The 22,643-nt window shown below is 36.9% G+C and overlaps 1 protein-coding gene across 4 annotated transcripts in view; it reads right to left on the bottom strand.

Moving 5' to 3' along the window:
- Positions 1 to 22,643, bottom strand: part of RELCH (RAB11 binding and LisH domain, coiled-coil and HEAT repeat containing) — an 88,044-nt gene that overhangs the window by 11,731 nt on the left and 53,670 nt on the right. For 3 of the 4 annotated variants that reach the window (XM_076330407.1, XM_076330408.1, XM_076330409.1), the window contains 15 exons: positions 22,244 to 22,315; positions 21,294 to 21,434; positions 20,439 to 20,603; positions 19,426 to 19,573; positions 15,954 to 16,110; positions 15,255 to 15,378; positions 14,141 to 14,189; positions 13,623 to 13,702; positions 12,073 to 12,179; positions 11,379 to 11,478; positions 6,966 to 7,048; positions 5,964 to 6,027; positions 4,240 to 4,378; positions 3,180 to 3,296; positions 1,994 to 2,082 (listed from right to left, as the gene is read on the bottom strand). In XM_076330407.1, the coding sequence (XP_076186522.1) occupies positions 1,994 to 2,082; positions 3,180 to 3,296; positions 4,240 to 4,378; positions 5,964 to 6,027; positions 6,966 to 7,048; positions 11,379 to 11,478; positions 12,073 to 12,179; positions 13,623 to 13,702; positions 14,141 to 14,189; positions 15,255 to 15,378; positions 15,954 to 16,110; positions 19,426 to 19,573; positions 20,439 to 20,603; positions 21,294 to 21,434; positions 22,244 to 22,315 (1,635 nt within the window). Of the gene's footprint in view, positions 1 to 1,993; positions 2,083 to 3,179; positions 3,297 to 4,239; positions 4,379 to 5,963; positions 6,028 to 6,219; positions 6,303 to 6,965; positions 7,049 to 11,378; positions 11,479 to 12,072; positions 12,180 to 13,622; positions 13,703 to 14,140; positions 14,190 to 15,254; positions 15,379 to 15,953; positions 16,111 to 19,425; positions 19,574 to 20,438; positions 20,604 to 21,293; positions 21,435 to 22,243; positions 22,316 to 22,643 lie in introns of all 4 variants that reach the window. The other variant, XM_076330410.1, reaches the window with a different exon arrangement.

The raw sequence follows: 22,643 nt of genomic DNA, 5'->3' as shown, positions 1-22,643 counted from the left end.
ATTTACAATCCTACTTAAGCCCTCAGTTCTTTCTCTGGCTACAAGACTCAAAGTCAATCAAATAAGCTCTTTTGTTCTAATTCAGGGCATCTTTTGAACTGACTATGTCCTTAAACCTTAGAAGTTGCACTAACTGCTATACAAAAATAAAGTATTAGTATTTGTATCAGTTATCCCATTAGTGTATATGATAGAACAAAGAAAATTAAAATAAATCCAACTTTTGCCTACTGCAGCTTTCAGATATATTCTTAGACTTCCCAAAACACAATACACCTCCCAGCTCACTGAATACAGAGTATCATCAATGCCAGATCTCCTCCAGTGCTGCCTGTGGTAAGGAAGTACAATTCTGTTGCCTTTGACTGATGCTCAGGTCAGTACTGTCCCTTCTGACTCAGTCCTCTGAAGTAAGATTCTTTCCTTTTAGGTCTGAAAGTTGCTCAAATTAATTAACCTCCAGTTCCACGTACTGTAAATTATGTAAAATAATATAATAATATACAGAAAATAAAAGAATGAGACTATAGGCTATTAGACTGAAAATATAATTGGAAGAAAGGACTTTATTACCAAGTATAAGAACTTAGAACTCCTAGAAGAATATAGTCGTCTCAATTAAGTCACTTTGGCAAACATAAGGAAAAGTAATTACTTTTCTCAAGTACAAAGTAATCCATGAAAGTGCAGTATTAACCTTCAAAAACCAGAAAGATGTTCCTTTGTACATTTTGATTAAATCTTTTCCTTCATCACTTGAAATGTTCATACTATCAAGATTTTCCCAACATGCAACTAAACTATGTCTCTCATTTTCAGCTACTGACTTAATATCTATATGTTTCAATCTCTGTTAGTGTTCATTCTCTTCAAGTATTTACAAAGAAGCGCATAGACACATGGCCAAGATTTTCAAGTTTCTCAAGTCAGCTTCTCCTGCTAACTCTTCTCTTTTGCTGCTTTCTGTAAGCTCCTTCTACCAGAGAAGATCTTGTTAGCTCCCATGTTGTCCTGTCTGCTTATTATAATCTGCTTTTTACAATTCACAGAATCACAGAATGATTGAGCTTGGCAGGGACCTCTGGAGGTCATCTGGTCCAACCCTCTGCTCAAGCAGGGCCACCTGGAGCCAGTTGCTCAGGACCATGTCCAGATGGCTTTTGAGTATCTCCATAAATGGAAACTCCACAACCTCTCTGGGCAATCTGTGCCAGCACTCGGTCACCCTCATAGTAGAAAAAGTATCTCCTGATGTTCAGAGGGAACCTCCTGTGTTTCAGTTTGTGCCCACTGCCTCTGGGCCTGTCACTGGGCACCACTGAGAAGAGCCTGGCTCCGTCCTCTTTGCACCCTCTCTTCAGGTATTTATATAGACTGGTAAGATCCCCCCTGAGCCGCCGCCTTCTTCAGGCTGAACAGTCTGAGCTCTCTCAGCCTCTCCTCCTACGAGAGATGCTCCAGTCCCTTTATCATCTTCGTGGCCCTTCGCTGGATTCTCTCCAGTAGGTCCATGCTTCTGTACTGGGGAGCCCAGAACTGGACACAGTACTCCAGATATGAAGTGCATCCCATGTATTTCAGGACTATACTTTCCTCATCCTTGCCCATCATTTCTCTCCTGCACTCCACCAATTTTCATCTGCATTTCCTTGGATATATTGTGGCCATTGATTTTAGAGTATCCTTGTTTTGATGAAGAAACAGATGGTAAAAACCATTTCCTTTTTCTTCAGTCTACAAAGGTCTATGTTTCTACATGCATTTCTGACAGTTGAATATTTCTCTGCAGAGGTCCTTGGCTTAGAAATACATTTTAAAAGATTTTACTGTTTTTTAAATCACGTGACCTATTCCTTATCAAAAAAACCCTCAATGCTATGTTTTGATACCACTTATGAGTAGCTCTCCTTAGCTTTTAGTTTTAAATACCATCACATTTCAACTTTTACTGCCACCTGCATCTTGTACTGAGTTAGTAAACATAGCTGCTCACCTCATGCTCTGGCGAGAGATGTTCCATGTCAGTTCGTAAACACTTAAGTCCTGGTAAAAAGTGATTGACCATTAAATCCTCTGAAATAACTAAAAACCAGGTTGTTAAGGTATTATAAGGATTGCCTTCTGAAATTATACAATTTTTTTTTTTCTCTCTTCTGATAAGGTTATTCTACTGAACACAGGGACAAGCTACAGCAGCAAAACCCAAGAAGACAGAACAGCATTTGGCACTTCATGGCTAATAAAAAAGAAAAAAGATGTTAAACATATTTAACTCCATATATTTCATACCTCCATACCATTCTTTTCATATTTTTTTCTTAATTTACTGGTTAAGATCAAGGGCTTTGTTTTTCTAGCCTTTTTTTTTTTTAAAGTATCTATCAGTTCCACTGTATTGGGTCTGGCTGAGATGGAGTTAATTTTCCCCATAGCAGCCCTCATAGTGCTGTGCTTTGTATTGGTAGCTAGAAAAGGTGTTGATAACACACCAGTGTTTTGGCCACCGCTGAGCAGTGCTCACCCAACATCAAGGCTCTCTCTCCAACATTCCCCCCTCACCAGTAGTCTGGGGGTGGGCAAGATCTTGGGAGGGGGCACAGCCAGGACAGCTGACCCCAACTGACCAAAGGGATATTCCATACCATATGACATCTGCTCAGCAATAAAAGCTAAGAGAAGGGGGGGGGGGGGGGGGGCATTCGTTATTACGATGTTTGTCTTCTGGAGCAACGGCTATGCGTGCTGAAGCCCTACTTCCCGGGAAGCGGCTGGACATCGCCTGCTGATGGGAAGCAGAGAATAAATCTTTTGTTTTCCTTTGCTTCCGCACGTGGGCTTTGCTTTTGCTTTATTAAACTGCCTTTATCTTGACCCACAAGGGTTTTTTCCACCTTATTTTCTCCCACCCACCCACCCCCACCCCCCCCCAGCTGAGGAGGGGAGCGATAGAGTGGCTTGGTAGGCACCTGGCATCCAGCCAAATCAACCCACCACATCCGCCTTCTGTGAAAACCTCCTCTTCACACTGAGCAGATCATGTTTTACGTCACACATTCAAAGACAAACCTAGTTATTTCTCAAGTATTAATCTTCTCCCCCCCACCAGAGAATTAACAGCTCAACTGTATTAATCTTCTCCCCCACCAATTAACAGCTAAACTTCCCCTAAAAAAAGATACAGCAACAGGAAAGAGCACTGTAGGCCTCAAACAGGTGGGTAGCGATATCCAGTCTCTTCGAATCCACAGACTGCTGGTTGTTGACCAAGGCTAACTTGTGCAAGTGTGGAATAACAACTGTAAAAGTAAATACTGGAATAAGTATTTGAAATTGCCACTTAGCAACTGTTTAATGCTAAGCAAGTCTACGGAAAGCAGTCACAGGCATCTGAAGCATCACACATCAGTGTGGAATAAGAACTGCAAATAATGGCTTTTGATGGGACTGCCCTTGCGGATTTAACTGATAAACTCAAATTTGAAATAAAACTGTTGTAACACCATCTAAAATAAAAAGGTACCTCAGAGTACCTTTGAAATAGTAACAGTTTACAGAAAGTATTTTGCAACATTATTACTCTCCTGCTGCTAAAGCTGTCTAAAATACGCTTCTATTTTATAGATACAGTTGATAAGCTAGTGACAGAGATTTGCATGTCGTGAGAAATCTTCACTGACTATAGAGGAGGCCTATCTAATGAGTTTAGCCTGTTAAACTAGACATCTGCAGTTGGGAGGCATGATAGCTTCTCATGTTTTGTTCAGAAGCATCTTTAAGACAGTCTAACAATTGATTTTGCTCTTTTATGTGCTTTACATTTCAGGTCCATGGAAAAAAGCTGTTTTGTTAATCCGGGATGCATTTACATTTAAGATGTGTGGAATACTTGAAATTTATATGCCAGCAGGGTGTGAAGCAATGGGGGAGAGTGGGAGATGAAGGCAATTTACAAGTCAAGTAATTCAAAAAAAGATAACTTCAAATTTGCTCTGCAGCAAAGCGACCAGTCCCCTCCAGCTCTGAAATCATTCATCACCATGTGCTGGTGTTCTATATACACACCAATGTTAGGTAAAGTGAAAATTATATTAGCAAAGTCTTAAATACTGGGTCATATCAAACTCTGAAAACAAGAGTTTTCATCAAACTTCTTGCAAAGACAAAAGAATATATAACCAGCATACTAATAGCTTTGGGACAGAAAGAGGAAGACTGCATCTTCCCACTGATGCAACTTACATTCATCTCTAAATCTGGGCTCAGCATTAGGTCCAACTCTTCCAAATGTTTTTATGATTTCTGTATGTAGAGAATGTTGGTCTTGATATTGAGGGTCCTCCAGGAAAGATGCCAGCTGCATTTTTACTCTTTCCAGAAGCTTGAATATTCCCAGAGATAAAAAGTACACAAAAGAATGAAGATGCTAGAAACAGTTATGGTCAGTTCAGAGTATGTCTATGATCTTCCATATTTCAGATGATAAACCTTGGAGCTTCTGTTAATTTACAGTTTTTTCTGACAAGATGTTCCAAACTCTTTGATGCAGCTCTACATTTTAAAGACTGTTAACAGTGTTTTAATCTGATCTATCTTTAACTATAGACAGGTGCGTCCATATAGACTGTCTTTCCTTCTGAGGTTTCCTTGGTTTTGATACTCATTTTTTACCTGCTATTAAAATTTCCCTCTTGCTATTAATATCTTTGGAATTTTTTGGTTTAATTAGAACTGAATTCACTTTTTTTTTTTTAATATATCTCAATTAATATGCTGAAAAATTTTCTGCAGAGAACAGAGATGCAAAAGTAAGCATCATAAAATCAATGGAATTAAAAAGATTTCTTCAACTAAAGGCTAGAAAAACTGAAAATACAACTATATCTAAGATGACATAAATATTTAATTTGCATTCAAAGTTGTAAAAATAACATTTTCTGGTACATTTTGGAAGGCGATATCACCTCTGTATTCTAAGGCTTATTGTAATTAGTGCAATGGATGCAGTAATTTTTGTGTGGTAACAAAACAGTATTCTTCCCAAACTGATTATAGGCATGCATTCCAAGCTACAAAATTGTAACTTATCCACCTTCCAAGTACTTGTGAGTCATCACTGACTTCTTACTCACATTTCCTCAAACACATTCTTTTAGAATATGTTGAAATTACAGGAAGAATGCAAGCTCTGCAAAAAGTTGCAAGGACTTTAAGAAGAAATTTGATTGTACACTTATTATATAAAACAAAATACAGTATTTCTACTCCTTACAGCAGAATCCTGGGTGTCTTTTTCAGAATTCTGATCTATTACCAAAATTCCATCATTTAATAAACAAGGAGGAATTCCATATCTGTATTATCCTCAAGGATTATTTCAGTTATGTCACTATGATGTCTTTTAACGCCATCTTGGACACCATGGGCTAAGCCAGCAGATATAACAGGAACTACAAGAGACTTGTGCCCTTCTAAAGTAGTTGGAAGGCAAGCAGGATATCCTAAAGCATCTAAAATGGTACAATATACTTATGTGGAGGTAACTGAATCCCACCATGACTTTTTGGTTAGCGTTTTAAAATAAAGCTATTTTATTTGGAAATAATGGACTTGGATTTCTCAACTGTATTGCAGAATGTTTTAAAAAAAACATTTTGGGCATGGGATTTCCCATCTTCTAGCACAGGCCTCCCCCTCTACATATCTGTTCTTCTTTGTTTATGTTTGGTTTGATATTTAGAAGGAAATGTTTTTATTAGTTAAAAGAGGGTTGGTTTGTTGCCAAAAAAAATACAGACAGACCATTGCAAAACCGGAAAGCATTTTGGAAGAGGATACTACAAAGGAAGAAATAATTTAAGCTGCCCCCCCCCCCCCCCCCATGTTCATTAATAAATTACTGGATTTCTGGATTTATAAAAAAATCACCCACTTTTTATGGTACGAAAACAACAGGGAGGTCTTACCTCTCTCTGAGTAACAGTTTCCATGATGGTCCCAAAAGCAGGAATTGTTGCAATCCTTACTGAACTACAACAGAAAAATAGAATCTTTAAGTCTTTAAGATGTATTAAACATTAAGAATAGAATTAATTAAAAATAAAGCAAAATTAAAAAAATTAGTACTTTAAGTTACATTAGTTTCTAGTAATGACAAAACAAAAAAAGCAGACCAGGAAAAAGACAGACAGGATTAACTCAAGGTCTCAATCTGAAACTCACAATTCAGGATCACTGGACAAGGTAACAAGGGCCGGAGCAACCCGCTTGTCAACTAAGGCTTCACTCATGCCTCGAAGAGTCAGCTGTAAACCAGTCAACATGCAATAAAAAACGGTTTGGTAAGCTTGAAGAACTGGGTTAGCTGTGACTGAGGATGGGCAGGCAGACTCTTGGGGTTTTTCTTGGTTTAGTCACCCACACAAGACATTAAAACGATTAACACTCTATTCATGCTGTAGCATTTATTAGTAACAACCTGTTAGTGAGATTAGCAAAGCATCCCTCCTTAGCTTGAAAGAAATATCACATCAGAACGTCCAGGAAATTAAGTACTACAGTTGTCTATCAGAAATTAGATACAGCCAAAACTATTTTGCATTTCAGTAATGCAGATGATATTTAATTTTGCAGTGGTAAAGCTGATAGCATTACAGAACATATTAATATCCAGCTTGCTGCTAGAAATGATGTAAGCAAATTTCAAAACTGAGAATATGATTAAATATAAAAAAAGTAAAAATTAAATTACATTAAGTTTTCTATTTAAAGTTTATTCAGCAGTTTTATCCAGTTTAGTTCTAGGTGTTGCAGTAAACTTTTTTATTTACTAATAAGTGATTTAAACGTTACATTTCTTCAAAAGTAATTCAATTTTTGTTCGGCTAGAATAAGAAACAGAACTGATGGTAATTTCTTCCTAAGTATTAAGAGGGATGCTAGGTATATGAGACATTCAGGAAACTTACATTTCAGGGTCACTGGAGAGAGTAATGAGAGCAGGAACAACTCTCTGAGCTACCAGAGTTTCATGTACCCCCTTCACCAACAGCTGAATGGTCGGAGCAGGGGGGGGTATCACAGGTGATGCACGGAAAGAGCGAGCACAGTATCATGGGAAGAAGAACGGCACAACCAAGAGAGAGAAAGAAAAAACACAAAAAGCAAACCAAAATTAGAAGCTAAGCAAATACTGCTACACTAGTGCTTCATATATGCAAAGGCATAAAGAAAGCTGAAGTGGTCTGGCATCAGCACAAACCTGACAAATTCAACAACATGGTGTTGCTTTCTCTATTTTCAGCTATTTTAAAAATTGAACTCCCAAAAGTTTAGCAAATAATTATGTATTATGATTCAAATACTAATATAATTATGTATTATAATTCTACATATAATTATGAAATCATAGAACAGTTTGGGTTGGAAGGGACCTCTAAAGGTCATCTAGTCCAACCCCCCTGCCGTAGGCAATTATCTATAATTAAATACTAAAGCGATGCCAATTTGAGTTTGACAGTTTAATCTAAATGCCGTTCCTAACCCAATGGAATGGTATTTATTATAGTAGGTGGCTGTCACATGCAAAATAGATGTCTTTAGCTAGGCCAAACATGTGTCGTTTTCCCCGCACTGAGCAACACCTTTCAGACCTTTTACAATGTGACAAACAGCACCTTCCCAGATGCCACTAAGCTTTCCTGAAAGTCATTCAGGACTATTTTAGATTTAACCGCCATCCAAGCAGTATGTATGCAAAACTTCCCAAGTTTCCATTGCTGGTCTATGCAGGTAGAAAACGGAGAATCCTTGGATTATCCATAAAATGTATTTCACCAAGTCTTTTTGCAAACTAAAGAAGAGATATATTTGTTGCAATACATCCCAAATGTTAACAACTGAGATTGCAGTGAAATTTATTACCCATAAATATGTGGAAATTGTTTGAATTTAGATGTTCCCAGGTGATTTTTTTATATTACTTATGTAGCTATACATAAGCATACATTTGCTGCATATGTAGCAGGTGCCCTTTACATGTTTTCTACATATGAAAACCTACTAATTTTCAAAAATGACAAGTTCCAAACTTTCTCCATATTCAGCAAAACAGGTTTTTTTTGTCTGCATTAATAAAAGGGAAAGCCTTGATATTTCCATTTTGTAACTCAGGTAAGGAAGTCTGCATATATTTGCTGGTTTTAAGAGATAAACGTAAAAAGCTTATCAGTAGTTTCTGTAAAAAATTTGAAATGTCTTTTGAATATTTACCTATATTCTAATTACTCAAATTACATCATGAACACAAATTAAATTCTATGCTTTTCCCCCTAGCAGTGTAACAAGAGAACACTTAAGATTCACAGGGCATGGGGAAAGTAGTAGCTGCCAGTATATCACACAGCACTAAAAGAGCAGACAATATTTACACCCTCTAACTAGAGAAGGTTTTACATTCTGCTATTTGTTTGAGCATTCCTGCTTGACCAACTCTGAATTTAAAACAAAGTAAATTGTGAAAGATTGGAAGGAACCTGACTTTCCAGAAGCCCTCTGTAACAAAGCAATAATTTTTATGGAGCAATATTTGTGTGTGCATGAGTGCATGGGTGCACACATGCACTGAACATATTGCGGCCTTACAGATAATAACTGCAGAAGGAAGAATGGAGAGAGAATCGTTAAGCTGTGTAAGAACGTATGCATTACTGCTGCAAAGCGCCTGGAGAGGAAAAGCTGCAACTTCCTACACCTGTTATTCAGAAAGTATTAGGAATGTCAGTTCAACTACTACATTTTAACATTAATACATTTTATGATTATTTACAGTGGCAACTACTTAAAGTGCTGATGTGTTGAGCTTAGGGGCTACTCTTCCAACAGCTGTTAAGGACACAGCTTACTGTTTGACCACGATGATCTTACTCTCATATACAGATTTACCAATTTTCCCATTGATTAAAACAGAGAATGCTTACTATTTTAAATTTTGAACAAATAGGGACTTGAGTTTTCTTTATTAATCTTAATTTTGAGAAAAGCCTAGAGGTAATGTAGTGCTTTGAAAAAAAATGCTTGGTATTTGTACAATTAGCAAACAATTGAGAATGGTCTCAGCTTCATGACTATGTGGGCTGCCACACTTCTAATTATGGTAAAGCATGGTAAACAGCATCGTTCTGTCTTACAGAAAATAAAACATGCTTTATAATTCAAGCACCGTTCTGAACCTAAGTGTTCCTAGCCTTGAACCTAAACAGACCCACAAAGCTTATAATTCAGCTATGCGCTTCATGTTCAAACCAGCAGCAAATCCGTTTGCATCAACATTCAAATGGGAAACTGCTGGCTGAAAACATTAACACAGAAGCAACAGAAACAGCTGGATGGGCAAAGTCATGTAGCAGCATGTAAGGTTACAGTGAGACAGACAACGCAAATTTTTATCTTGTTTTGATTCCCCTAGATCAATGTGTAATCATTACTTATGCATACTACACCTGAAAAATGGCAGCACAAAGCTTCCTGCCCCCAAAGGGGAGAAGGGGTAGAATGGCTCCAAATCACTTCTGTGTCCTTCCAATCCTCAACAGACCGTAAAGGTTTGGTAACACAGTCTGGCAGGCCCAAATCACGGCAGTCTCTGTGCTGCTGTACAGACCTTTGTGCTGCTCAGAATCTTTACAGTTCTCATATAGCTGTCCTGCAGGTGACATACTCTTTATCTTATGATCTAATTGCTGGGCTTTGCCATTCAGCAGCCTCTGAGATGTCAGAAATTCCTTGAATGAAGGAATCTTCCAAAAGTGAAACCAACTATTACCACCTCTTTACACAGGTGACTTCCCAAATTTACATATTGCCATGTATAAATATGTATGCTATGGCTATCAAGGAAGTGGCAATATGATACTATTTTCAAGTGAGAAAAGTGTCTGCAACATAGCTGCCTATGCTTTAGTAAAAATTGAAGTATACTAGGAAACAAGCAGTCAAACAGCATGCAGGACTGCCTAAAAATAATAAACATGCAGTTGAATTTGAGAAGAAACTGCAACCAAGACAATAGCCTGTTGTAACTGAGGTCTTTCACATGTTTGGCTAATGCTTATTAAAAAAAAAAAAAGCAGCTTATTATTAAGAATATAAAATATAAGCAATGTTCTTATTAGATTAAAAAAAAAGAAAAAAGCCAAACAAACAACTGAAAAATATTTTAAGGGTGACCAAAAATTGCCATCTCCTTTTTAAAGGGAGAAAAAGAAAAAAAAAAAAAAGACGACAAGGTTGGATGTTTTCAACTGAAGTCTCAGGGTATGTCTTAAAGTGGTTGTTTAGTGTTTATCTGCAATGATTTGCAGAGTTGCAATAAAGAACACTAGTGGTTACGTTAAGTGCTCTATTTTGAGGAAGACTTGAGATTTGTTTTTGCAAATGGATACAAGGTGGCAGGTTCACCTAGAGGTCCACTGCAAACCTACCCAAATGAGTCAAATGTGGAAGAAACACGCAAAAAAAAAAAAAAAAGAAATGGACTGTAATAGTGCGATTAGAAATGTCTTTCTAATATGCAAAAAAGAAAAAAAGATAATCCCTTTGTTCAGCAAGTGGAATATGTCCCAGAGTTTTTGTATATGCCTTTTTTAATTAAAACTTGATGAAACAAAGGCATGATGTGGAAATAAAAGCAAACTTACTAGTTAAATGTAACAGTCTTTATCCTGAACAAATTTGTAGATGTTAAGGGAAAGATAAAGCTGTCACTATGTAGCAAGTAAAGTAATTGTAAATTTTTTTTAATTTTTACAAAAAATACAAAATTGGTTAAACATATGTTTTTTACCACCACATTTGGCACCAATGGAAACTAGTTCGAATTACAATGCAGGTGCATTGTACGAGTATACACAAAAAGTACTGAAACTTGTGAATTAGGCTACTGATGATGTGTTGAACAGCAAAAGCAAATGTTAAAACTCAGAGACGCTTGTTTACATTTACAGACCTAAGAAAACACCTTTGACAATGTATTTAATTCTGGTTTGAACATAGTCTAGCAATGAAATGTGTTTTCATAATCGGAAAATGTTTTTCAGCATGCAATAATCAGAATGCAACAATCAAGTCAGCAGCAGATCAAAGAACACGCACACAGTTACTGCAGAAACATTTTGCAACTGGCTAATGACAAATTGCTTAATGAAAGATGTGCTGTTCAACAGAGAACAGATACAGAAACAACTGCACAACAACTTCCATCACACAGTACACAACTTAAGCCATATGTAATTTTTAAGAATGTAGCAACATTATCTGAATGACTGTTTTTAAAAATAAACTCTACTTTTAAAAAGGTGTAAAAAAGTTTGGATAACACTTACCTCAAACATTCTAGCAGCTGTACATCGAACAAGAGCGGAAGTATGGACAACTCCATACCATAAGACAGTTAATAGCAGCTCATGATAAGCTGGGTTTGCACTACAAGAAAACAGTGGGGCAATCAAAAAAAACCCCTCCCAAACCCCAAATATGTTCTTTGCCTACAAAATGAGGTCTCAAGAATCCATTGCTCAACAAATCTAAAAATCCAATATTTATCCTTTCTGAAGGATACATATAATTTCTCTCATTCTGAAGGACATGCAACATGTTGCTGTCTAGAAAGTATGTTGCATTTTGAAGTTCATTTTTGAAAAAAAAGCAACCCACTATAAGAACGTAATTTTCAATAAATTATGACACTGAACTGAATGCAAATACATATCTAGGACACATCACAACAGTATGGAAAATACAAAATGAATTTCCATTTTCTCCTCAATGACTGATTTTTATGTTTTTTTGTTTGGTTTTGGTGTTTCTTTTTTAAACTTCAGAATTTTTTTACCACCACATTTTTAATCTAGAGATTAAAAGTTTAAATTTTGTGAAACACCAAGGAAAAAAAAAAAGCAAGTATACCCTTTATTCACCCAAAGCATCATGGTTATTAAAATTACAGCCAGATTAGCAGCTTTTAATAAAAACTTCTAATGTATTTAGACCTAGTCAACTCCAAGGTATATTCTTTACCCCAGTTCCACAAAGGAAGCTTTCAGGCTATCAAGAGGAGCATGGGATAGTGAAAGCATGGTCATTACATCTTCTAAGAATCCAACTAACAGCTTGCGGTCTTCTTCCTGAAAGAAGAGCATACAATGTTGAATGTAGTAGAAGTATTGCTGCGGTTGTGATGACCTACAGCTACAAAAGAGACAAACAATGAACAAGAACAAACTAGATTTAGCCTTTAACAGTTGTCCTGTTTCGGCTGGGGTAGAGTTAATTTTCTTCCTAGTAGCTGGTACAGTGCTGTGTTTTGGATTTAGGAGGAGAATAATGTTGATAACACACCGATGTTTTAGTTGTTGCTAGGTAGTGCTTACACTAGTCAAGGACTTTTCAGCTTCCCACGCTCTACCGACTGAGAAGGCTGGAGGTGCACAAGAAGCTGGGAGGGGGCACAGCCAGGACAGCTGACCCAAACTGGCCAAAGGGACATTCCATACCACGTGACATCATGCTCAGTACATAAACTGGGGGGAGTTGGCTGGGGGGGGCCGCTGCTCGGGGACTGGCTGGGCATCGGTCGGCGGGTGGTGAGCAATTGCATCGTGCATCACTTGTTTTGTATATTCTTTTATTATTATTATTATTATTATTACTATTTTATTTTATTTCAATTATTAAACTGTTCTTATCTCAACCCATGAGTTTTCTCACTTTTATTCTTTCGGTTCTCTCCCCCATCCCACTGGGGCCGGGGGGAGTGAGTGAGCAGCTATGTGCCGCTCAGTTGCCGGCTGAGGTTAAACCACAACAACAATCTTCTTATGAACTTCAAAAATGTGGTTTAAGAACAAGAACCTTTCAAAGCAAACACAAGAAGAGACTGTATTTCTGTACTTCATCAACTAAGCACATACTCGTGCATAAGTTACCCAAATTGTTTTACTAAAGAAACTTCTAAGAAGAGTACTTCAGCACTTTCATGGCTCCTGAGAGTTTGTGATTGCTCACAGTCCACTAAACATTTGTGAGATGAAGTATTTATTTTTTCCTGTAAGCTACATATATGCCAGTCTATAACTGCTGGTTACTGGAGGATTAGGTAGTATTATTTATGGAGTATTTATTTTAGTACTAGATAACACTGAAATTTTAAGACTGCAGCTATGCCCAAAATGGCGATTTACCTCCTTATCTGTTTCAGTAAATTTTGCAAAATTTTGTTTGCAGGGGACACAGTTAAATGGCCAAGAACCCATTTATAGAATAGCATTAATATTTTTGATAGAGGCACATGGCAGTTGTCAATGTCTGAGAGTTAGCAGCAGTGAAAATGCCAGATGTCATTTTAAGATTTACTGAATCCAGGTTTTAACACTGATTATCACCTAAATGTAGTAGACAACCTGACCAGAAAACTTTGCTTTTAAATGTGTTTACAGCTGCCCACTTATCTACCTATGTTCAAAGCACAAGAGCGCTGTAAGTTTTCAAAGAAAACAGTGGGGGTATGTGGTGGAGTAAATTTTACATATTATTATACATTTAACAAAAAACTAGAAAAACAAACCTACCTGAATATAACATGTAAGGACCCCTGTTGCATAGATGGGAACTGTGGCTTTTGTTAGCACTCCGTTACCTGCTGTGGAATCTAATGAAACACGGTGAAGAATTTAGGTTTTATATACACATATATGTGTATATATGTGTGTGTGCAATATATGTTTATACACTACATATTTATATATTAAAAATGTATACTTATATGTGTGTAATATAAATATATACATTCATCTTTTTATATATAAATGAAGAATTTATATACATATATATGCATATATACATGCACACACGTGCTAAAATAATGCTCAAGTGGTATTTGGATTTGAGATTTTATTTGTACTTTACACACACATAATCTACAACTGCAGAGATTTCCATTCAGATTAAGATTAGATTTTCAACATTTCAGGAAGATGACAAATTTGAGAACTGCAGTCTGAAAATGTTATTTGAACAAGAGATTGACAGTTTTTTCCCAGTTGCATTTAAGATCAATTTTTATTCATTTGAGTAAAAAGCTACTTACCTATGTTTTCCTCAGACAGTCTTAAGATTTCCTGGAACTGTGGTTTTACCTGTACAAAGGATGATGAATCCCATGTAAGAAAATCTGCTACCAGTGTCAGTTAACTTAGGAAAAAATTAACAATAAAAAAAAAACAACAGAAAAAGGACATTTTGAAGGTACAGAAAGAAAAAAGCCTTTAAAAAGCATAGCCAGCTTTTACGAAAATTGAAAGTATGCATAAGAGAGTAAAAATTTCTATTGAGTACCCACACTGAGGTAGCAGTATTTAGCACTCCTGATACCAAAAGTTGAAGTCTCTTAGCAATATGCTTGGCTGGGCTTTAGGGTTTATGGTTTTACCAAGCTATATGTAAAAAACCAAAATGTTTGTTCGGACTTTGCTGTCCATGAAGTGCTCTCTTCCAAAACATAGCTGTGATAGTATCAGAACAATTTAATAGAAGCAAGGGTTCTAAAGACAACTTACAGAAGGGGCTTTCAAAGACCAGAGACTGGTTTTAATCTCCTCTCTGGAGGCAGCACATAATGCTAATCCTGTTTTGTAATTTTATCTTTAGGTAATCCTCTCATGTTTTATAATTTCCCTTTAAAATATTTTTAAATTATATTCAGAAGTTATTTTATTGAGAAAAATGAGGTATTTCCTTAATAAAACTGTTTAGATATCATCTACAGAAAATATTTCGGGCAGGGAAAGCATTAATGTCAAATTTCCAAACAAGTACAGGCTGGAGTACTTATGTACACCACAAACACTGAACAGTATGCTGTTCTAAAGAGAGAAAATTGCTAAATCACTAGAATTAGGATGATCTCTCCCATTCTCTATGCCATTCACAGAGCAAATATGAAGAATACAGTTTAAAAAAAAAAAATCCTTCCTTGTTGGGCAAGATGAGAAGGCCATTCCAAAATGGTCAAAAACAGAAATCAAAAGGATGCAAACAGAGGTTTAAAAATAGCAGGTTTAAATATACTTATGGAAAAGCATCAGTGTGGCATGCAAATATAAATGGTCACATAAAGCGCAGGTATTCAGACACACTGTTAATATGGAGAATATATATTATCAAGGTACTCTTTTTGTAGAGTATTTAAGGTAATATCTTACCTTAGTGTTTGTAAAAATTTTCCCAAATGTCCTGCAAAGTCTCCAGAAAAATCTAGAGAACTCATGGACACAGGCAGTTGATGCTACATTGATCTTGCCAACTATTTCTATAAGCTGCGGTAGCCTAAAAAAAAAAATCAGGAAATAAAAGGATATTAAACACTACTCAGATCTTTTGTTTCTCTCCAGTTATATCTGTATAGATTTACAGTTTATATTAATAAATATACACACACACACCCCCCACTACTGGTTCTAATAAAGTTATCTACATGTTCTGTACAATTCCTGACCCTTGAAGAAAGGAAGGGTTTAAGTGCCAGAAAAGTCTGACCTATACTTTCAAACATCTGTTACTTCAGAACAATGTATTTCATGAGATATTCAGAATACAACAATCTTCACATCAACAGAGAATTGACTATATTAGTACAAAGATGAAAGAAACCATTTTTTGGAGCAAGTAGTTACCTACACATTCTGCTAGATAGTTGATATTTTCTGAATAAGATCAAAGCCAATTGAGTATGAAAATTAAAATGCCTAAAAAAAATTTCAAACTTTTTCTCTTTAATAATTCTTAAACACAATCATCCTTAAAATTCTTATGTTTAATAACTGTTAAATAGAATCATGCTTAAAAACTATTAATTTGGACACATTTTAAAATTAGGAATCATAAGATACAAATTAACTCACAGTTGATTGACTACCCATAGCAAAGTCTCCCAGCCTGTGGTACCCTCATGTTCTAGCTGATAGTCATACAGTTGCAACAACACTGCTAATTGTTCACGGCTTCCAACGATGATGGCCACATCCTGAAGAGGCGATACAGGTCGGGGAAATCTAGTGACTGTAACAGCAGAGAACAAATGATCATGAACAAAAGAAGATGAAAATACCTTGGAGACGATGTCAGTAAAGATAGCTAAGAAAGCCTGAAACTCTTTAGTGCCTTCTGTGTAAGGTTATCAAATTGCTTTTTACAATTCTATGATGGAGGGAGCACATCAGTGAACAAGGGAAGAACTACAGATGTCGTCTATCTGGACCTCTGCAAGGCCTTTGACACGGTCCCCCACAACATCCTTCTCTCTAAATTGGAGAAATATGGATTTCATGGATGGACTTTTTGGTGGATAAGGAATTGGCTGGATGGTCGCATCCAGAGAGTAGTGGTCAATGGCTCAACGTCCAGATGGAGGTCAGTGACAAGTGGTGTCCCTCAGGGGTCTGTTCGGACCAGTACTGTTTAATATCTTCATTAGTGACATAGACAGTAGGATCGAGTGCACCCTCAACAAGTTTGCGGATGACACCAAGCTGAGTGGTGCAGTTGACACACCAGAGGGATGGGATGACATCCAGAGGGACCTGGAAAAGCTGGAGAAGTGGGCCTGTGTGAACCTCATAAGGTTTAACAAGGCCAAGTGCAGGGTCCTGCACCTGGGTCGGGGTAACCCCCAGTATCAATACAGGCTGGGGGATGAAGGGATTGAGAGCAGCCCTGCCGAGAAGGACTTGGGGGTACTGGTGGATGAGAAGCTGGACATGAGCCGACAGTGTGCGCTCGCAGCCTGGAAAGCCTATCATATCCTGGGCTGTGTAAAAAGAAGCGTGGCCAGCAGGTCGAGGGAGGTGATTCCATCCCTCTACTCCGCTCTGGTGAGATCCCACCTAGAGTACTGCATCCAGCTCCGGAATCCTCAGTACAAGACAGATATGGACCTGTTGGAGCGGGTCCAGAGGAGGGCCACAAAAATGATCAGAGGAGTGGAACACCTCTCCTATGAGGAAAGGCTGAGAGAGTTGGGGTCATTTAGCCTAGAAAAGAGAAGGCTCTGGGGAGATCTTATTGCAGCCTTTCAATAGTTAAAGGGGGCTTATAGAAAGATGGGGACAGCCTTTTTAGTAGGGCCTGTTGCGATAGGACAAGGGGGAATGGTTTTAAACTAAAAGAGGGTAGATTCGTACTAGACATAAGGAAGAAATTTTTTACGCTGAGGGTGGTGAAACACTGGAACAGGTTGCCCAGAGAGGTGGTAGATGCCCCATCCCTGGAAACATTCAAGGTCAGGTTGGACGGGGCTCTGAGCAACCTGATCTAGTTGAAGATGTCCCTGCTCATTGCCGGGGGGTTGGACTAGATGACCTTTAGAGGTCCCTTCCAAGTCAAACCATTCTCTGATTCTATGATTCCAAAGAACACACCGCAGATTTACAGTAGAGTGACTTGCAGGCAACGTTTCCTGACTTCTATTGCTACACTTTAATCATCTAATTGCTCCAACCTTTATATATGAAGTAGTTTTTGACACTCCCCACTCCCTCCCTCAACTCCTTAATTATTTGAATTATCAGAAGAGAATAATTTACATGTAAGAAGCAAGACCTCAAAAAAATTCTAGACCATTAAAGTATCTGGGAATTGAAAGCCTACTACACCAACATTGCTTTTATTATTCTCAATTCATGTCCAGCATACTTAAAATTATTCAGCAATGAAGAAGTTAAGCAACAAGAAAATAATCTTTCCTATTGCAAAATTCAAGAAAGCAAGGTTGCAGTTCCTGCAATGCTACTGGATTAGTGAAAAGTACATGAGATTTTTTCCTCTACTTTTGTGGAGGAAAAAACTGTCAGACTAGGCTGAAGCCTGAAATTTTTGAATTCCTTATTTAAGTAGTAGCCACTTAGGGAAAAAGTGCTCATCTTCAAATGACTCAAGTCAGCTGAATGAGTTTTACCATGGCATGTTTAACACTTTCACATTAATATCGTACAGTAACGTACCACTAGCTACTTTCCAAATTCTCCTTTAAAGTTGTTACCCTTTCTTTGCATCTTCACACACAGCACTAGTACCAGCATGTGACAGGTATTACCAATAATATCTTTAAAAAGTGTTTGTAACAAGAGAAAACATTCTACAGGCTAGGATTGCTGATCTAAGTATAACTTCACTATGAGGCCATTCAGTCTGCTAAGATATTACATAGATACATAACAGATGGTGAAGCTCCTGCACTAGGCTGTATTTTTCCCACTTCATGAAATTTTTTATTTGTAAGAGTTAACTGAACTGAGGCCAGCCTTCTTGAGCTATTATTGGTTATTAGTGGAAATCAATTCTCTAGAAACCTTTAGGAAGTCCAATTAAGGACTGCTTTGCTTTCTCAAAAGCTTCTTTTAAGAAGTAGAGAGAAACAATGAGATGAAATAAAAACTTTTTTTGTGATAATCTGGTCTCTCAAGCATAGAAATGGGTGGGAAAAGGAAGCATTACTTAAGGATTTGCTGAGGGAGACCAATATGAAAAAACATTTAAGAGGCAAATCAGAAGGCAAAACTGGTGTTTCAGGTTTTTTCCCCCCCCCACAATTTATGTTGTGTATTAGGACAAAACAGTATTTCATTGCAAGACTCTCATCGGATTACATAAAGCTATGTCACTGGGCACAAAGAAGCCATTTTGCCTGTAACACTGCTAAGTAAATACAGAAAAAAAAAAATCCAAAAGGATACCCTTTAGTTCTCCTTTATTCTACTGACAATCATTTCATAAATATTCACGACTTACATATTTCTTCTGTATCAATAAGCTGGTATTTGTAATTTGTTAAGTATCTGATATGGGTTCATGTCAGACTGATTTCTTTCACAGGGATGAAGCAGGAGCAGAGAGAAGAAAGGAAGTAGAAAGATGTTTTCCCAAAAAGGGAAAAACAGAACAAAGAAAAAAGTCATGACAAGTGAAGACAAATCTTCCTATGCTGGAATCTGCCTTTAAAAAAAAAAAATTCTGTCAACTCAGCAACATTAAAGAAAGAAAATTCACAACATGACAGAGGTTCCTTGAATTTCTTTCTCTGTACTTGCTATATATGAAAATACAACATAAAGAACAAGGTGGATTAGAAAAAGAAAAGGCTTGGGGACATAAACTTAAATCATTATTGTACAGACAGTGTGCTATAAAAATCTAAAGTTTACACATAGATTCTGCAACTTACGTTTATGTAGTAACCTTAAATACACACACGTCCCAAGTCGTATAGGGGACTATTTTCTGAAATTCTTCCTTTGCAGTTAATAGTGATTTTGAGATTTGTCACTGAATTATACTTAAGTTTATAAAAATTCCACATATCAGAAATTAATCATTTACCTTCTATTTGTGGTACTTCTCCCTGAAGTTTAGCTTTGCTTGTGAAAGGTGCATTCTGTAGCACCAGTGCAAACAGTGAAGGAATCAATGACTGCAGAGCAGACAGATACATGTGGAGTTTATGTTCATCCAAGCCATGTTCTCCTTCCTGAAACAAACAGGACATTTACTTAAAGTTTTCAGACTGGATGATCTGTTGCTTAGGCATGTATTCCCTGGCAAGAGATCAACACATCTGTGATGAGCTTCTACACAGAGACGCTTATTATATAGTAACTTATCCTAACCACATGCTTACTTTGTGTCACCATCCAAATCCCCTTGTCACACTTAAGTCACTTGTACTTAAAAGATTCAAGTAATATAGCCTTTGGCATTTAGTAGTTCATGTTGATGAACATACTGATATTGAACATTTTTCAGCACATTGGTCTCAGAGACCAATGCATCTAAGAACTGAATAAACTAGTCGCCTGTACTCTGAAAATGAGCATCTTGGTTAAGTGTGTTAGATCATTATGGGATACCCTATTTTCCAGAACTTTCCAGATATCTACCAAATCAAGCATGCAAACTGGCTCATAATTGTAAATGACCTAACTAAACCATTCAATTCTACTTATTTTTTTTGTTTAATAAATACTGCACTTTATTAAAAACTACACTATGTGACACTCAAAAACAACTTAAATATAGGGCAAATGCACTCAGAATAACAGGTATTATCCAGTCACAGCCCTAGGCAAGTGTTTTCTGAACTGCACTTTGATTATTGGGCTATAAAGCGAAACATTGTTAAAGAGGAATATGTTTGGGTTTTAGTGTTTTGTTTTTTTTCCTTCTTCCAAAGGACACGTGAAAGTTAGGGAGTTACAACAAGAATCTCCAGAAAATTTTTCCCCTATAGAACATTAAGTAGCAATTATTTACGTTTTTGTATTTTTTAAAAAAGCCTGCGTATGTAATGAAGATACAAAGAAAATTCTCCAATGTAGAAACAGCTGAACACATACCCTGAGCAATTTTTCAATTTTATTAAGCAGTGTAGGTATAAGATGGAACTGTAAATTTCCCAGCTCTGTTGTCCAGGCAGCATAAGCAGGTAAAAATACCTGATGTGTTGCGCTAACTACACGTTCTGAAGGGTCTCCTAAAGCTGAAAGCAGCAGTTCAAAGCCCTGGCAAAAAACAATAAAGAATGTAATTATTTTCCTAAAATTTTTTGCTAAAGTTTCCCACACAAAACATACAGACTAGAAAAAGATTATCATCTATTTTTAAAACTTTACATTAATAAAAATAAAACAAGACAGTACATGGACACCTTTCAACAGATATTCCCACCACTTCTACAAAGGTAAACAGTAGGTGGTTCAATGATCCTGCTAGTATTTCCCTACAGTCGAGTTATCAGAATCAATACAAACACATTTTACCACTCTGCCTTCAAAAACTCAGAGACAGGATTGCAAGTTCTTCATTTTCACTTATCTGAAACATTATTAGGCAGTAGTAAGTTGAACTACAAGTAGACTTTGTTGTAGTAGACAAATCTCTGTTGGCAAGTGATATCAAATTGGCTAATAGTATCAGGTGGGCAATGAAGTGGTATGTTCTTGAAGGCGAATTATGAATTATTAGAGAAGCTTCTGTATAAGGCTTATACCTGAGGTTCTAATGATACTTGTAAGTGTACATTTTCTTTTTGGTCTTGGTGATACAATAAAAATCAACATTCATATAAACCATCAAAATTTTTAAAAGTGTCTGGAAAGATTTAATAAAAATACATGAAATTATGCATCCCCCTATTCATGAAATAACTATAGAAGACATTTTATACATACAGAACCCCAACCAAATTATACCTGTTGATATTTGTCTGGATCATCAATATATCCCATAATGATGCCAAGGCTTTTGATCACAGCTTCTCGTACCAGATCTGCCTTATCTTCCATTAGCATTTGCTGCAGCATGGAAAGTACTAACGAACTACGAATTTCTTTCTGTTTGTAAACAAGAAACATACTTGTCAAATCCAATGAAGCAAGAAATGTGGGTTTATATCAATTTTTATAACTAATTTGCACTTCTATTAGTGCTCACAAACAAAATCCCTTCCTCCAACCATAGATCCCTTTATGAATATTACACATTCAGTTTTCACAACAGAAGATGAACGAATATAAAATGTCAGTAGCCTCATTAGAGAGCCTTTTGTCCTACTAAGCACAGAACTCAGGTCCTTTAATTCATATGGAACCACAAATAACTAACAGCAAAAAGCTACTATAGGCCTAGACTTAAAACAGAATCTTTAATCACTGCATTCCTAAATTGGAGAAGTGGGTTTTTAATTTGGGTTATTTTCCTCTTTCTCTGAAGCTTCAATTTCTAGTTCACCACTGACTTAATTTTGCTGCTGCTTCTGACTGGCAGCAGTCTTCATGTAACATTCCACAGTGTCTGAAGAACTCTATTATTGGGTGCCAATTATTTTTTCAGAGATTATTTCCTTAGCTGGTCCTAACTATCTTTACTTCATCTTTACTGAAACAAAGATGATTTTTTCAGAACATACTGTCTTTAAAGACATTTTATAGCTAGATTGACCTGTATTCCTCTATCATAAGCTATCTCGTCCTTAATGTGATTTATTGAATCTCACGTGTGATACAAAGTAGAAGACAATGTGACTGTATGCATAACATATACACTTGGGAATATTAAAAATGATAAAGGATGTTTACATTATGCAACAGATTTTCACCTTGCTTTCACTAGCAAAGTATTTAGAGTCAGTATTAATACTTACTGGAAGGTAAGGAGCTAGAGCTCCACAGGATTCTGCTACCAGTAGCCGTCTCTCTGGGTATTTGTGGTTGATCTGGTAAAGAGAAACAGAATGGCTATTTGCTTTGCAGTAACCAGTATTCAAAATGTGGTTAGAATGAACTGCAATGGAGTGATACGTCTGCACCTCTTCGATAAACATTGACTGTGCCCGTAGAAGTTGCATATGGGTACTAAGCAGCCTCAAATTCTCGCACTGAGGCATAAAGGCAAGACAGATACAGCCTTCTCTAGTTGCCCTATAAAATAGAGCTTATGGTAAGAGAAGAATCGGAGAAGCATGTATGTATTTGCAGTAAAAAGAAGGGTGGAAAGCAGTGTAGGGGCTGCTGTACTCTTTAGAGTATGAATAACTTCTGAGC

This window comes from Aptenodytes patagonicus, chromosome 2, assembly GCF_965638725.1.
Source record: "Aptenodytes patagonicus chromosome 2, bAptPat1.pri.cur, whole genome shotgun sequence".
Classification (NCBI taxonomy): Eukaryota; Metazoa; Chordata; class Aves; order Sphenisciformes; family Spheniscidae; genus Aptenodytes; species Aptenodytes patagonicus.
This window is presented reverse-complemented; position numbering and strand designations above follow the sequence as displayed.